Source organism: Lycorma delicatula, chromosome 9 (assembly GCF_047948215.1).
Source record: "Lycorma delicatula isolate Av1 chromosome 9, ASM4794821v1, whole genome shotgun sequence".
In the NCBI taxonomy this organism is placed as follows: Eukaryota; Metazoa; Arthropoda; class Insecta; order Hemiptera; family Fulgoridae; genus Lycorma; species Lycorma delicatula.
Window position 1 is genome coordinate 94,588,544 of NC_134463.1, and position 16,423 is coordinate 94,604,966.

At 32.6% G+C, this 16,423-nt stretch overlaps 1 protein-coding gene and 1 long non-coding RNA gene across 5 annotated transcripts in view; one reads left to right on the forward strand and one right to left on the reverse strand.

Annotated features, from left to right (window-relative positions):
* Positions 1-16,423, reverse strand: part of LOC142330240 (uncharacterized) — a 473,304-nt gene that overhangs the window by 378,311 nt on the left and 78,570 nt on the right. The window lies entirely within an intron of this gene.
* Positions 1-16,423, forward strand: part of LOC142330239 (aquaporin AQPAe.a-like) — a 133,191-nt gene that overhangs the window by 33,991 nt on the left and 82,777 nt on the right. For 3 of the 4 annotated variants that reach the window (XM_075375398.1, XM_075375400.1, XM_075375399.1), the window contains exon 1: positions 8,172-8,327. The exons of the other annotated variant lie outside the window; for it this stretch is intronic. In XM_075375398.1, coding sequence (XP_075231513.1) covers positions 8,279-8,327 — 49 coding nt within the window. In that variant the 5' untranslated portion in view covers positions 8,172-8,278. Of the gene's footprint in view, positions 1-8,171; positions 8,328-16,423 lie in introns of those variants that run through there. 4 annotated transcript variants of the gene reach the window in all.

Below are 16,423 nucleotides of genomic sequence, written 5' to 3' on the forward strand. Positions count from 1 at the left end.
TCAAGAAATTTACATGAAAAATTATATGTCATAAAAATAGCTAAACACCATAATGTACTTTCGCTATAATGCAATAAAAGTTTTATTTTTTGAAGCTTTCAAACTCTATAAAATTATTCTCAACCATAATGGTTTATTACCAGGAATAATTTGAAATAAAACATAAAATGAAAAAGTAAATAGCCGATACAAAAATCCAATTATCTCTTTCTCTCTCTACTTCATTCATGTACTTGTGAGTTATATATTCGTATGTGCACACACAGAAAACAACAGTTTTATATACAACCTATTAAATCAATATAAACATTCTTACAAGGTAGCTTGTAAAGTTCTCGAAATACGTTGATTTAGAAAAAATCTTTATACCGATTAAATATTGATAAATTACGATTATATAAATTTCCTTCTAAGGAAATAAGTTAATAAATAATCAATTCATTTGGAGCTTTTCCAAACCTTCAGAAAAAATTGAAAACTGTTGAACCATTTCTAGAAACGCATTTCATTTACTTTGTAGCATCAGTTATGAAGTAATTAACTACCTAGATTTTTTTCTTTCAAGACTATCGTAAATTAAGAAAACGTGTAAAAATTAACTGGTGTTAAATTAGGATAATGTGGAAGTTACTACAATGATATCTCACGTTATACAGAGTGTTCGGAAAGTTGCGTGCACTAGAATTATGAAAGTGTAATGATGAAACTTTCCTAATTATTACTTTTTTTTATATTTCATTATTTAATAGAAACGGATATTACAATAACTCTAATACTTTATAAAATGCATTGAAAATGATCTCCTCCAGCACTGGAGGTGTTTTAATTTGTTTTCAACCACTTTAACAAGCTAATTTACTGGAACGTCTCGTACGTATGCCGTTATTGTGGTTTTTAGTCCGTCAATCGTGCATGGTATGTTACGATGCACTGCTTGTTTCCTGTACCCCATAAAAAATAATCTGGGGGAGTCAGATCGGGCGATCTTGCAGGCCACAAGCCCCTCGAAATTTATTTCATCAAAGACATTTCGTAAAAGAGTAATTGACTTGTTAGCTGTGTACGCAGTTGCGCCATCTTGCTGGAATCAACCGTGATTGCTTCCACTTCTGTTAACTGACTAATGAAATTTGTTAAAGAGTACAATAATGATCAAAATTAACTGCATTTTCAAAAAAGATTGGACCCACAATGCGCGTTCTACTCACACCGACCCAAACTCCAATTTTCGTTTCGTCTAAAGATTGTTCAGATGAAACTAGGTTTCATCTGTAAAAACGTAATATCGAGGATACCTACGGGATTTTGGTCATTAAAACATTTACAATAATTTAGTCTTTTGGCATGATCTGAAGGTTTCACTTCTTGAACAAACATTACTTTGTACGGGAAAAGTTTCAGTTCTTTTCTTATAGTTTTTATTCGTTTAATTTATGTAGTCTTCTACTTTTATCAGCGTCTTCAACAGAGCCTGTTGCTTGAAATTTTTCGATAAGAGTTCGAACTACTTTACGGTGTGGAACAGAAGTATTTGAAAACTTTTCAAAAAACTTGTGCTTCATTAAATCAGTATGATTGTTATCTTCACGAGAGATGTGTTCAACGATAAAAATGCGTTCCTCTAACGAAAGAACCACGTTACGAAAGCACGTTCTATCAGAACTCAACAACTGACACCTTGGTTTATTACTGAGCAATGCCCAACGAACCCACAGGGCAATAAACTTAACACCGAAAGAACAAACAACCAAATAAATCTAAATCATATTGCACAGCGACTTTCAGAACGCACTGTACAATGTAATACGAGATGACGATCCATGTCTTGATAAGCATTAATCTATTTTAACACAACATTTTGTAAAAACCTGTTGCGTCTGCGGAGAGGTCCAGTCAAATGAACACCTGATATTTGACTGCACTGCTCTTGGGTGAACCAGAGACCGAGTCACCCTAGAATTTAAAGGCCAAGGGGAAAGAAAATTGGTCACCCACAAACGGTGAACAATGTGGCGATAGCCGCACTGTCGGAACGTGTGAGAGTTCCTTGATGCGGTTGCTTTGTTCAACCCACATCAGTAGTTTACCTAAGAGAAAAGATTCCTACCGCACTGCTGTGGGAAGCTAACTCTAGAGATATGACTGACTACCAGCCAATTAAGGCTCCAAGCGCTTTAATATGGTGGACAGGTACTTGCTGGCATTCAGCAACCTAGGCGTGGCAGCGAACTGCTGTCTAGACGAAATATATTTTAATTTATTGTTGTCGTCTATATTTTTAGTAGCTGATGGGGTGCGCCGACCCATTTTAGTAAATATATGACAAGTGAGCGGTTGGGACACGTAAGCCGGTGGTGTGTGGCACCACGCTTAGTCCGCTTACAATGTTAGATAGGTTCTAGGAGCTACTTAGGATACTGGTCGCTAAACTGCTCAGTAGCCGTTTGTGGCACAGACATTTGGTCGTATGTTTTAGGGCGACCGAATGGGGTAGTGGCGAGTGAAATCCCAAACAAACCAAACCAAAAATCTCTGACGGAGATTTTTTTTTTTAAGCAAAATGTATAATTTGACAAACGTTGTAAAATGATTCATATTTTGAATGACTGTTTTAAATCTTGATCGTATTTAATATTTTTCTTACTTAAGATAATAACCAACACCGATATTAATGAATTAATAACGTAATCGCTACGTTAGAAGAGATAAATATATACAATTTAAGATCCACTTTCGATTCAAATTTTACTTACGTAATTGTTTTTGTTCAATTTCGTCGCAAATTCAGAAATAGTATTACATAAAAAATTAAATATGTTATATTCGGATACATATTTCAATAAAATATATATTTTTATGATAACAAAAACAATATATGTTTCAACTTTAGAAAATACATATTTTTTTTTATTTTTAAGAAATTTAAAAAGTTATTAATTTAACCATACAATCTTAACGGAACAATGCATTTTAAAAACTTATCATCAATACTGGTTCCTAATTGTTATTAAAGTCTGGTTTTAATAGCATTAAACATTTTTACAGCAGGGTTATTTTAAAAACCTTTTATGACTTGCGGGATTTTAGGTTCCCGGGTCTAAATCCCACTTGTAGTATTAACGATGTTAAACAAATACGTTTTAACTGCCTCACTGGGATCTGCAGTATTTAAGGAAATCGTTTATATAAACACGAGTAGTGATTTCTTTTAACGCTAGAAAGCAGCACAAGTTTATTTGAAAAAAGACTGTGGAAAAATTCATTATAAATAGTACATTACACAGTTGTTTTGTCACGCGGAAAAAAACGTTTATTAATTAGCAGAAGTCAGAAGTACAATTAGTTAGCATCACAGTTTTTCAGTCTTATTTTAAATTATTCTATTGAAATAAATGACATATATATATATATAAAAGAGACAGTATATACCATACATTTACAATATTCTTCACATCCATCATAGACAATGAAATATAATACTCCAACATTAACATAAAAATTTGTAAGAATTTATTGGCACTTTATCATTTGCCGAAAAACTCATTTGTCTGTAAAGTTCATTCAATTTTATAGAAATTAAATAAATATATATAATACAATTTTTTGACTAGTATAAACAAATTTCATTTTTTTAAATTTTTTGTTCATATTTCGATGTTTCGAGGGTTCTTAACCCAAAAAAAAACCCTTCCAGAATTTATATATATGTAAATGTTTATTGGTATGCATGCCACAGAACATTCAAAATAGTTCCCTAAAACGTATAGAATTATTCCTGTATATGGGGAAATTATATAATTAAATTTTGGATCCTATCCAATAAGGGAAGTAAGGAATTATGAGGGATAATATATATCTCGAAAATAACAGATTTTATGTTAACTAGAAATTAAAGAGACTTAATAGAGAGGTTTTAGCGCTATGAAAGGAGAACTTTTACTAAACATAGCGAACACAAAAGTACATGATATTTGCAGACAAGGGAAGTAGTAAAGAGAGATTAAGGCTTAAATATGGGCGAGAAGGTGTTTGAAATGGTTAATAAATTTAGAAAAATAGATGAAATTTTGTCTGAGGAGAAAAAGGTCAAGATGAACAAACAAGAAATGATTTACACATACGCAATTATGTTCTGAAAAACGTTATATCAAAAAATACGAAAAAAGTAGATTATTAAGTAAAAGTGTAAAGTATTAAAGTATATTAAAAAAATACGAATATTAAATTATATAAAACTATTATGAGGCATATATATATATATATATATATCAGAAACATATACCGTTAATGAGGAGCATCACTTACGAAGATGGAAAAAACAGGTTTTAGGGAAAATTTATATCCTATTAAAGAGGGGAATTTTCTGGGCGCAAAACGAAGTATCCCTAGTATTAACTTGCGACGCAATGCCGCGTAAAAGACACAATCAAAAGGATACTGTGTGTTGTTAGTAGGCAATCGCGGTGAGCACAAACGGGTGCATCGGTATGCGTCATCAGATATTCATGAGTGTGTCTACTATGCCCAATTCGCAAACGTAAAATAACAACCTCCTCTCGACGGTTATTTTTGCATGAGGAGCTCCACGGTGACACAGTTTCCTTGATTGGATGAAATTTATTTCAATATTAGCATCCCTCACACTTTGCCACTAATCATGAACCACCCTGTTTAGAAAACAGACAAGATCGTTCGATGCAACGGATAAGCGAAAGAAGGCTGGAGACAAGCCTCTTTTTCCTTGCTAACTACGCTCTCATTGCCAGATATTCCAAAAGGCTGGGTATCCAGCCAAAAATCACACCTGTATTAAGTTGAGTCATTCAGAAATAACGCACTGAATCTAATGGGGTGTCTTCTGGGGTACATGTCAAAAAACGCCTGTAAGGCACGCATGGAATCTGAGCAGACGTGAATGTCGAAACGCTGGAAAAAGAGAAATGAATAAAGGACGAAAACTAATGTAGACTGGAGTAGCTGTTTGGAAAACCTGACATTATCGTAAAGGTGAAATAAGAGAATTAGATGGATCGGAAAGTCGGAATGATGTAGCAAGTAGAAAATTATTTGCTGGAAAAGCCGGAAGGAAGAAGATGCAGGGTAAGACCGAGAAGGAGAGAGGTTAAATATTGTGGAGAATAATGGAAGCGAGGAGATGGTGGAAGAATGCTGAGTGTCGGGATGTTTGGAAGAATTTACTCCTTTAAACACCTTTCTGGGGCCATTTTTGAGGTCTATTCCTCCATAGTATGGCGCCGATCAATGTGTACCTGATATTGTGGAGAATAATGGAAGCGAGGAGATGGTGGAAGAATGCTGAGTGTCGGGATGTTTGGAAGAATTTACTCCTTTAAACACCTTTCTGGGGCCATTTTTGAGGTCTATTCCTCCATAGTATGGCGCCGATCAATGTGTACCTGATTTAATGAAAAGTTTTGTTCCTGATAATTTAAATCGGGCTAACTTTAAATTATTTATTTAAATTTTGGTTAGTTTTTATATATATTACGCACATTCCAGTTTTAATATCATTAAAACGTTTGAACGGAATGCTATAAATAACATTTTTATTGTTGACAGCTTTATTTATTTTTATCTATTTATTTATTATTAATAATTGAAAGTTATTAGATAATAAAATAAAAAGGACATATTAATATCTATTATAATAAATTCAACAAAAAAAAAAATGTTAAAAAAAATCATAATTTAAAGTATACCTAAAGAAAACGTTAAAGGTTAAAAGGTTAAAATGTAAACAGTATATAAAGGGTTTTTACCCTTTATATAACTGCCCTTTAACTTTGTAAAGGGCAGTTGTAAATAAAATTATAAATATGAAACTTTCAAAAACGATATTAGATGGGAATTTTGTCTTACAAATAATCAAAATCAATAGATACAGGAGAACTAATAAATATAAATATTTAAACATAAAAAAAGTATTTTTTTTAATTAACAAAAAAATAATAACATAAATAACCAATAGTAATTAATAAAAAAAAATAAAATAAAATAATATTTTTACCATTGGTTTACACACATATATATATAGAAAAATATATATTATATATTATAGAAAAATTGAAAACTACAAAAAATTAGTTTTAATAGTTCATAGTTTACGAAAAATACTGAAATACACGATTATTTGTGATTGCTAACCGTTCGAGAATAGATACGGCGATTCGGTACAACATACAAAATGAGATTAACATGTGAACTGACTTGTAGTTAACATGTGGACGTTAGGTACCTAAAGAGACTGCATATATTACATCTGTAATTTTTCCGAAATTTGAGGTGAATCGGCTACGATAGGTAGTTGTGTTTCGTCAAAATTCTTCATTTCGTTTCGCCACTTATTTTTGCTAGTTCTTTGATTTGTTTCTTTATTTGATTAGTTATTCTTTGCGTGATTGATTAAGACTATTTTTTGGTGTTTTCTTTATTTTTTATGTTTTAAACTTTATCAATGTTCTTTGAACTCATCTTTATACGTACATATTTATGTTTATATAAACTGTACAAGATATGTATAAATATATATATATATATATATATATATATATACAGCTCTATAAGGGATTTTAATGAAAATTCCTCTCTGTACGCAATTTTTTTTTTGTATTCAATTTACTTATTGTTCCGGTTTACTGTGACCCATTAACTATGATAGAAGTTACAACTGTAAACTTCTATCACTGTGTGACCTGGGTTTGAATTGAATGATTCGAATCAATCGAACGAATAATATTACAAAAATAACAGAACTAAATTTTCGTTAAATAAAATAATATTAAATAAATTTTTAAAATATCTGTTTAACAATAATGGGTTTCTCGTGAGGACTGCGTGTGAGGCTATAGTGGTGAGGTGATATGAACGCCAATTGCGAGGCTAGACCAACCAACTCAATCAACCGGTAACAAACGAGTTGCCCCTGGGGCGCTGTTTTAGTAAGTGCTCTTATAATATCTCTGCAAACAATAGTCCATTTTTTCAAAAGTCAAACGGTACTACCGTCAGGCGTTGTTTCAGAGGATGAGATGAATGATTTGTAGCGTGTATGAAAATGCCATGCCCGATCGGGATTCGAACCCTGGGCCTCCAGATGAGAGGCCGAGGCGCTACCACTCTCGCCACGGAGGCCGGCGTTTTTTAGTAAAGGCCAACTTTTGCACGCTTCAGGTACACTCTCGATCTAACAGATCACTCGGAAATGTAATATCTTCGCAACCAATCTTCCGATTTTCAATATTCAAATGGGGTATTTATTAGTGTAATACAAAATTACAATGGAACCAAACAGAACAGTGTTTTTATCATTTTTTTTCGTCAATCGTGTTTTTTTAGTTTTTAGTAATTATCTCTCGTTATGAAAATTTATTTGTTTGCATGTACTTTAATCGGATTAAAAGTAAGACAAAATTAAGAAAGTTAATTTAACGGGAAAATTTATTTCAGGAAACTTTAAAAGATATTATTTTTATTCTTAAATACTAATTCCTTACCCTAAAAATTGACGTCGGTGTTCATCAACTTTTCCAGCTATTTTTTATCTGGAATTTAAACGCTTTTTTTAGGAAAAAAGGAAACAACCCTGAAATAAAATTTTAATGAAAATAGTAATTAGGAATAAAAATCGACTTAAATTTGGCTAAATTACATAATCAGAGATCTCTTACATTTCTTATCTTTGTTTTCTTTTTCTCTGTCTCTCTCAGTTCTATAAGCAATTACTACTTATGGCCACCCACCGTTCACCAGTTTTATTCTCTTATTCCACCGAGTGCATTATGTATATATATATATATATAAATACATTTTTTAAGCAAACATAGTCATTTACTTTATAATAATCTTCAACTTTGTCTAATCTGTATTTTTTATTTCTAAAAATTTAAAGCAAAAAGAAACTAATAAAATTTTAACTTTATGTATAAAAGCATAAAAAAAAAAAAACATTTTATTTTAAGAAAATATTTTTCCTAGGAGAATACACTAAAAGAAAAATTAATAATAATATCAACACAATCTTGATATTAAATAACAAAATATAACCTTGATGTGAACACGAATAACCTGAGGTAAAAAAAGTGTTTCATAAAATAATACAAAAAAAAGAATTCCAATGAACGACTTCTCTTGTTAAACCGCCGGCTGAGCGCGTTGTTTGCAGTAATGATAATTTATCATTCAGTTTACTGTTTATATAGGTGTAGGAAGGTAGATAGGTTGCATTAACTAGATTTTTTAGGATACAGTAGCCGACATAATGGCGCGTAAAATCAATGACTCTAAAGCAAAATATTCGCCTATAGCAGGTAATTCATTCATTTATTTTTCCTTTACTTTTATTCAATTATTTTTATTTGACATTTTTTATATAAAATATTAAATTAAATTATTATGAAACGATTATAATATTGTCACGCAAAAAAAAATCATCTTTTTTTGTTTTTTTTATCTATTTATCTTCTTTTTACACGTTTATTCTCCTAGCTACTCAAATTATAAGAATAATATTACACATTACATTATATATTATTGATGTATGGTTATATTTTAACAATTAATGTTCGGTGAAAAGTATTTTACAGAAAATCGAATAATAATGAATTAAAAAGGAAAAAAAATTAATAAATCATTTCTTATAAAAGTTAGATTTCATTATTAAGATTTTAATTAAATCACTGTTATATAATCAATAATTCCCAAAATTGTTAATCCTTTCAGAACAAAAACTGCATTAGCGCCTCCTTCCATATAGTAATCAGAAAATTAGAAAACAATGTTTATAAAAACAATTTATTTATTAATTTTTAAACAAAAATACGATTGTTTATACGTTTATACGTTTATACGAAAATATTAACAATCGTGGTAATGGTGACAGTACTAAAACAACTAAATCGGTTATAATAAGTCATCATATATAAACGCGTGTGTACACACACGTATAATTTTACTGCGGTGTTTGCGCATGCGTGTGTATTTTTTTTTTGTCTTCAGTCATTTGACTGGTTTGATGCAGCTCTCCAAGATTCCCTATCTAGTGCTAGTCGTTTCATTTCAGTATACCCTCTACATCCTACATCCCTAACAATTTGTTTTACATACTCCAAACGTGGCCTGCCTACACAATTTTTCCCTTCTACCTGTCCTTCCAATATTAAAGCGACTATTCCAGGATGCCTTAGTATGTGGCCTATAAGTCTGTTTCTTCTTTTAACTATATTTTTCCAAATGCTACTTTCTTCATCTATTTGCCGCAATACCTCTTCATTTGTCACTTTATCCACCCATCTGGTTTTTAACATTCTCCTATAGCACCACATTTGAAAAGCTTCTAATCTTTTCTTCTCAGATACTCCGATTGTCCAAGTTTCACTTCCATATAAAGCGACACTCCAAACATACACTTTCAAAAATCTTTTCCTGACATTTAAATTAATTTTTGATGTAAACAAATTATATTTCTTACTGAAGGCTCGTTTCGCTTGTGCTATTCGGCATATTATATCGCTCCTGCTTCGTCCATCTTTAGTAATTTTACTTCCCAAATAACGAAATTCTTCTACCTCCATAATCTTTTCTCCTCCTATTTTCACATTCAGTGGTCCATCTTTGTTATTTCTACTACATTTCATTACTTTTGTTTTGTTCTTGTTTATTTTCATGCGATAGTTTTTGCGTAGGACTTCATCTACGCCGTTCATTGTTTCTTCTAAATCCTTTTTACTCTCGGCTAGAATTACTATATCATCAGCAAATCGTAGCATCTTTATCTTTTCACCTTGTACTGTTACTCCGAATCTAAATTGTTCTTTAACATCATTAACTGCTAGTTCCATGTAAAGATTAAAAAGTAACGGCGATAGGGAACATCCTTGTCGGACTCCCTTTCTTATTAGGGCTTCTTTCTTATGTTCTTCAATTGTTATTGTTGCTGTTTGGTTCCTGTACATGTTAGCAATTGTTCTTCTATCTCTGTATTTGAACCCTAATTTTTTTAAAATGCTGAACATTTTATTCCAGTCTACGTTATCGAAAGCCTTTTCTAGGTCTATAAACGCCAAGTATGTTGGTTTGTTTTTCTTTAATCTTCCTTCTACTACTAATCTGAGGCCTAAAATTGCTTCCCTTGTCCCTATACTTTTCCTGAAACCAAATTGGTCTTCTCATAACACTTCTTCCACTCTCCTCTCAATTCTTCTGTATAAAATTCTAGTTAAGATTTTTGATGCATGACTAGTTAAACTAATTGTTCTGTATTCTTCACATTTATCTGCCCCTGCTTTCTTTGGTATCATAACTATAACACTTTTTTTGAAGTCTGATGGAAATTCCCCATTTTCATAAATATTACACACCAGTTAGTATAATCTATCAATCGCTTCCTGACCTGCACTGCGCAGTAATTCTACAGGTATTCCGTCTATTCCAGGAGCCTTTCTGCCATTTAAATCTTTTAATGCTCTCTTAAATTCAGATCTCAGTATTGTTTCTCCCATTTCATCCTCCTCAACTTCCTCTTCTTCCTCTATAACACCATTTTCTAATTCATTTCCTCCGTATAACTCAATATATTCCACCCATCTATCGACTTTACCTTTCGTATTATATATTGGTGTACTATCTTTGTTTAACACATTATTACATTTTAATTTATGTACCCCAAAATTTTCCTTAACTTTCCTGTATGCTCCGTCTATTTTACCAATGTTCATTTCTCTTTCCACTTCTGAACACTTTTCGTTAATCCACTCTTCTTTCACCAGTTTGCACTTCCTGTTTATAGCATTTCTTAATTGCCGATAGTTCCTTTTACTTTCTTCATCACTAGCATTCTTATATTTTCTACGTTCATCCATCAGCTGCAATATATCGTCTGAAACCCAAGGTTTTCTACCAGTTCTCTTTATTCCGCCTAAGTTTGCTTCTGCTGATTTAAGAATTTCCTTTTTAACATTCTCCCATTCTTCTTCTACATTTTCTACCTTATCTTTTTTACTCAGACCTCTTGCGATGTCCTCCTCAAAAATCTTCTTTACCTCCTCTTCCTCAAGCTTCTCTAAATTCCACCGATTCATCTGACACCTTTTCTTCAGGTTTTTAAACCCCAATCTACATTTCATTATCACCAAATTATGGTCGCTATCAATGTCTGCTCCAGGGTAAGTTTTGCAGTCAACGAGTTGATTTCTAAATCTTTGCTTAACCATGATATAATCTATCTGATGCCTTGCAGTATCGCCTGGCTTTTTCCAAGTGTATATTCTTCTATTATGATTTTTAAATTGGGTGTTGGCAATTACTAAATTATACTTCGTGCAAAGCTCTATAAGTCGGTCCCCTCTTTCATTCCTTTTGCCCAGCCCGTATTCACCCACTATATTTCCTTCCTTGCCTTCTCCAATGCTTGCATTCCAATCTCCAACTATTATTAAATTTTCATCTCCTTTTTCGTGTTTAATTGCTTCATCAATCTCTTCGTATACATACTCTACCTCATCATCATCATGGGCGCTTGTAGGCATATAGACGTTAACAATCGTTGTCATTTTAGGTTTTGATTTTATCCTTATTACAATGATTCTATCGCTATGCGTTTTGAAATACTCCACTCTCCTCCCTATCTTCTTGTTCATCACGAAACCTACTCCTGCCTGCCCATTATTTGACGCTGAGTTAATTACTCTAAAATCACCTGACCAAAAGTCGCCTTCCTCTTCCCACCGAACCTCACTAATTCCTACTATATCCACATTTGTCCTACCCATTTCCCTTTTTAAATTGTGTGTATACGTATTTAATTAATTAATTATCTTAATGAAATGCAAACGCTATTTTAATCCCATAAATATTAATAATCACATGAAACAATAATTTTATGACTAAAAATATTTCAAAGTTAACATAAACAATGCAGAATCCACATAATTACTGATTATGAACTAATTAAGATTCATTTACAAATTAATTATATGCTTAATTCAAATTGTAAGTATCCTGTAATATGTTCCGTTTATTTAATTACTCTTTTAATTGAAATATATAAAAGTACAGTTATTAAAATTGGGTAGCTTAATTACAACTTTAATATTGTATTATATCCCCTCTATATTTATCTAAAATAATACAGAACATTAAAATTGCTACTTTATATTAATTTACATAACAATCATAAAATTTTCTGAAGTTTTTTTTTGTTCATATTAGTCCATTTGCAGTACAGCAATTTTGCTTTCCCGTTAGATTACTTTTTGAATTACGTGATTATTTTTGTTTTTTAAGCAAAGTGTAACTGAAATATTCAGTTTTATTAAATTTTTAGAAAAGAAAATTAATCTATTTATACAGAATTGAATACTAGCTCGTGGATACCAGTGTTCTTTCCATCCCCCCTAGGCCCGGACCCGCCGCGGAAGCAAACTCGGTCCTCGGGGTGCCATTGCCTCTCGACCATGCCGGAGCCGGCTATGTCATCCCCGAAATGGGTTACCACCCGGTGATCAGCCAGGACTAGGTCCTCTAAATCGCCTGTCTCAAATCAGAGGTCCCCTAAGAGGGTCCCTTAACCGGGACTCTGTCCTTAATTACCTGCCTCAAATCAGAAGTCCCCCAAACAGGGGACCTCCGATCACAACTTTGTCTTTACGCTTTCCCTTCCTATTCACCTCAGGAGTCCCCGTTCATTCATCGGAAGTGCGACACCTCAGCATCCCACTCTTTATTAACGGGGCTATCCAGCCACACCCTACACTACTTTACTATATACCAAACAGTCCTCTTCCTCTTTAACTTCCTCCATCGCCTTCCTTTTCAAAATGTTACCCACCATCCTACCAATTAGGTTCCAGTTTCTAAGGCTATGCAACATAACCTCTATCGCATCTTTGGTGGTTGGGTTTCAATTAACCACACGTCTCAGGAGTAGTCGACCTGAGTTTGTTCAAGACTACAAATTTTAATAAAGTCAGTTTATTTACACGGATTAGAATACTAGATCGTGGATACCGGTGTACTTTGGTGGTTGGGTTTCAATTAACCAGACAACTCAGGAGTGGTCGAACTGAGACTGTACAAGACTACACTTCATTTACACTCATACATATCATCCTCATTCATCCTCTGAAATATTATCTGAAAGGTAATTACCGGAGGCTAAACATTAAAAAGAAAGAAAAGACTACAAATTTACCGGTACAGTTACATTACACTGGTAAATCGCTAATGAATTTAATTGTTCATGCGACTATAAATAAAAATATTAAAAAAAAAAAAAAATATATCTAGTCGGGTTCGTAACACATTTGATTTTGAAAAATTTTTAAGTTTTATAAATTGACTTTTACTTTCCTGTCTAGGTAGGCTATAGCATTGCTACAGCTCAAGTTGTAATCGGTCCAATTTGGGCACACGCGGTTTTCATCGAATCTTGACGTTTTAACACCTAAGGAAACAAGAAAACCAGATAGAAATTTTCCGGATGTTAATGTTCGTATGTACGCGCGCGCGCGTCTGTTCGGTGTTGCCCTCTAAATCATCTTATATCTCCAGAACTACTGGATCGATTTTCACCGAACTTGGTCAGATTACTTCTATATATGGGGCACTGATGCCATTAAATTTTCAACTTAAAAGGTCAAGGGGATGAGGCTGTACAGCAAGGTCACCTTCAGTATTTCGAGATTTCAACTAATTAGTCATATTTTTTATTTTTATTTTAACAATTAAAAAATAACAATATATACCAAAAATGTTTTTGTAAAATCGTACCCTCACCCCTATGTTGTGACGTCACAGGTGAGCAGTAGAAATAAATAAATGAATAATATTTTAAGTAGACCGTTACTGAGATGTGTGGTTAATTGAAACCAAACCGGCAAAGAACACCGGTATTCTTGATCAAGTATTCAAATCCGTATAAAAGTAACTGCTTTACTAGGATTTGAACCTTAGAACTCTGGGCTTCAAAATCAGTTGTTTTGAGATGAGTTAATCACTAGACCAGCCCGATGGGCTAGTATATTATTTATACCTACGATACACCTACGTCAGGCCTGGAAAGCCGGTGGTGGTAGCTATTCTATACACACACATCCAGACCCGGCAGTATCTGGAAAACTGATCGGAAAAAATAAATTCAAATTAACTTTAGTAACGTTTCTTTGAACTTCAAAAGTCAAATTTTTACGGCCTACTTGGATCATATTGAGTTAAGTAGCACGAGTTTAAAAAGAAGTCGTTTATTTGCTGTACAAATAAAAGACTTCTTTATGAATATAAAATATTCAATTATAACAATAATCAAGAAAGATTAGAATTAATGATAGTAGATTAAGAAATAATACCGCTCTCGGATTGGCTGTAAAACTCAAGATGGGGATAAAAGAAATACTGCAAATATCACGTGATACAACTTTAAATATAGAAAAAAAAACCTATTTTATGATTGATTGAGGGGAAAGGGAAATTAAAGTTAGGAAAACTCATGTTAAAGAAAAATTTGATCGCTTTATTAAAGTTGAAGCAGAAATACTACTATTTTCCGATAGGAAACTCCGTAAGATTTATTATTTATTACAGGTTATAAAAATCAGTAAAATATTCTACATGTGGTGAGTTAGATCAACTAAAAATAATTATAACAGTTAAATTTTAAGGTCAAGTTTCTTGTTATAATAAACACTTATATGAAAATGATACGCTTCAAAATAGAATATCTGATTAATTAAATAAATTTTGCTAACATCTTATTCACTTGATCTCTTAATGAGCAAATAAATTAAACGTTTCAATAAAAATAAGTACATATAAAATTTATTTATTATCGTAAATCATATTGCAAATTTAATAATTTCTTTGAAATGTTACTTACATTAAAAAAATAATACATTTCAGATTTATTAATTCAGTCAAGCTATTCTATGATTTAAATGTGTATTAAAACACTTATTTATGAATGAAAAGGAATATTCAATTACTTCCTGTAATTGAAAAGGAATTTTTAAAAAGTATTTCTGAAGGACTGTAATTTTTCTTCAATTTTGAGACATAAAGTACTTTGACAAAAAGTACTTTTTGATAAAGTACTTTGAGACATAAAGTATTTTGAGTACATTAAGTACTCAAATGTAACACTCAAATTTAAATTGTCTTTTGCACGTTGTGCCCCATAGCTGTACGCCATACGTCCAAACTCGTTTTAGAATCAACTAGTATAACAAACGTTTATTGGACAACGACAGCTGTGAATTCTACCAAGCAACCACTACAGCCTCTAATTCTTGGTGTTATTTTTTTTCCACCGTACCCCCAGGGCCGGATCCACAACAAAGGAAAGCACAGCCCAGGGGGTTGTCTACTGAAACGGGCCTCCCCATCCGCCGACCATAAGTCTAGTCCGACAGGTCGGCCCGCCGGTTAGATCATTGCCTGCCTCTAACCCCTATGGCGGGGTATCCAAGCCCGACTAAGTTGTTCCTGGACTCACCCCAGAAGCCGGGACTCGGTCTTGAGCCAATGCCTCTAGTGAGAGCACACTCGATGTTAACTTAACATCCTTTGTGTTAAGGTTTTTCCTTTTCTCTTCATGTGGTACTTACACGTTAAACGACGATCAAGATATAGCAAAAAATAAATAATTAAGTTATTATAATAATAATTAAGCTATTTTAATATCTTTAATAATGATATTACATTAATTTTCAATCTCCTTACACATAAATATTTAAAGTTACACAATAAAATAGACGAAGCATACAGGAAAGTTAAGGAAAATTTTGGGGTACATAAATTAAAATCTAATAATGTGTTAAACAAAGATGGTACACCGATATATAATACGAAAGGTAAAGTCGATAGATGGGTGGAATATATTGAAGAGTTATACGGAGGAAATGAATTAGAAAATGGTGTTATAGAGGAAGAAGAAGAAGTTGAGGAGGATGAAATGGGAGAAACAATACTGAGATCTGAATTTAAGAGAGGCAATTTGAATGGCAGAAAGGCTCCTGGAATAGACGGAATACCTGTAGAATTACTGCGCAGTGCAGGTGAGGAAGCGATTGATAGATTATACAAACTGGTGTGTAATATTTATGAAAAAGGGGAATTTCCATCAGACTTCAAAAAAAGTGTTATAGTCATGATAAAGAAAGCAGGGGCAGATAAATGTGAAGAATACAGAACAATTAGTTGTAACTAGTCATGCATCAAAAATCTTAACTAGAATTCTATACAGAAGAATTGAGAGGAGAGTGGAAGTAGTGTTAGAAGACAAATTTGGTTTCAGGAAAGTATAGGGACAAGGGAAGCAATTTTAGGCCTCAGATTAATAGTAGAAGGAAGATTAAAGAAAAACAAACCAACATACTTGGCGTTTATAGACCTATAAAAGGCATTCAATAACGTA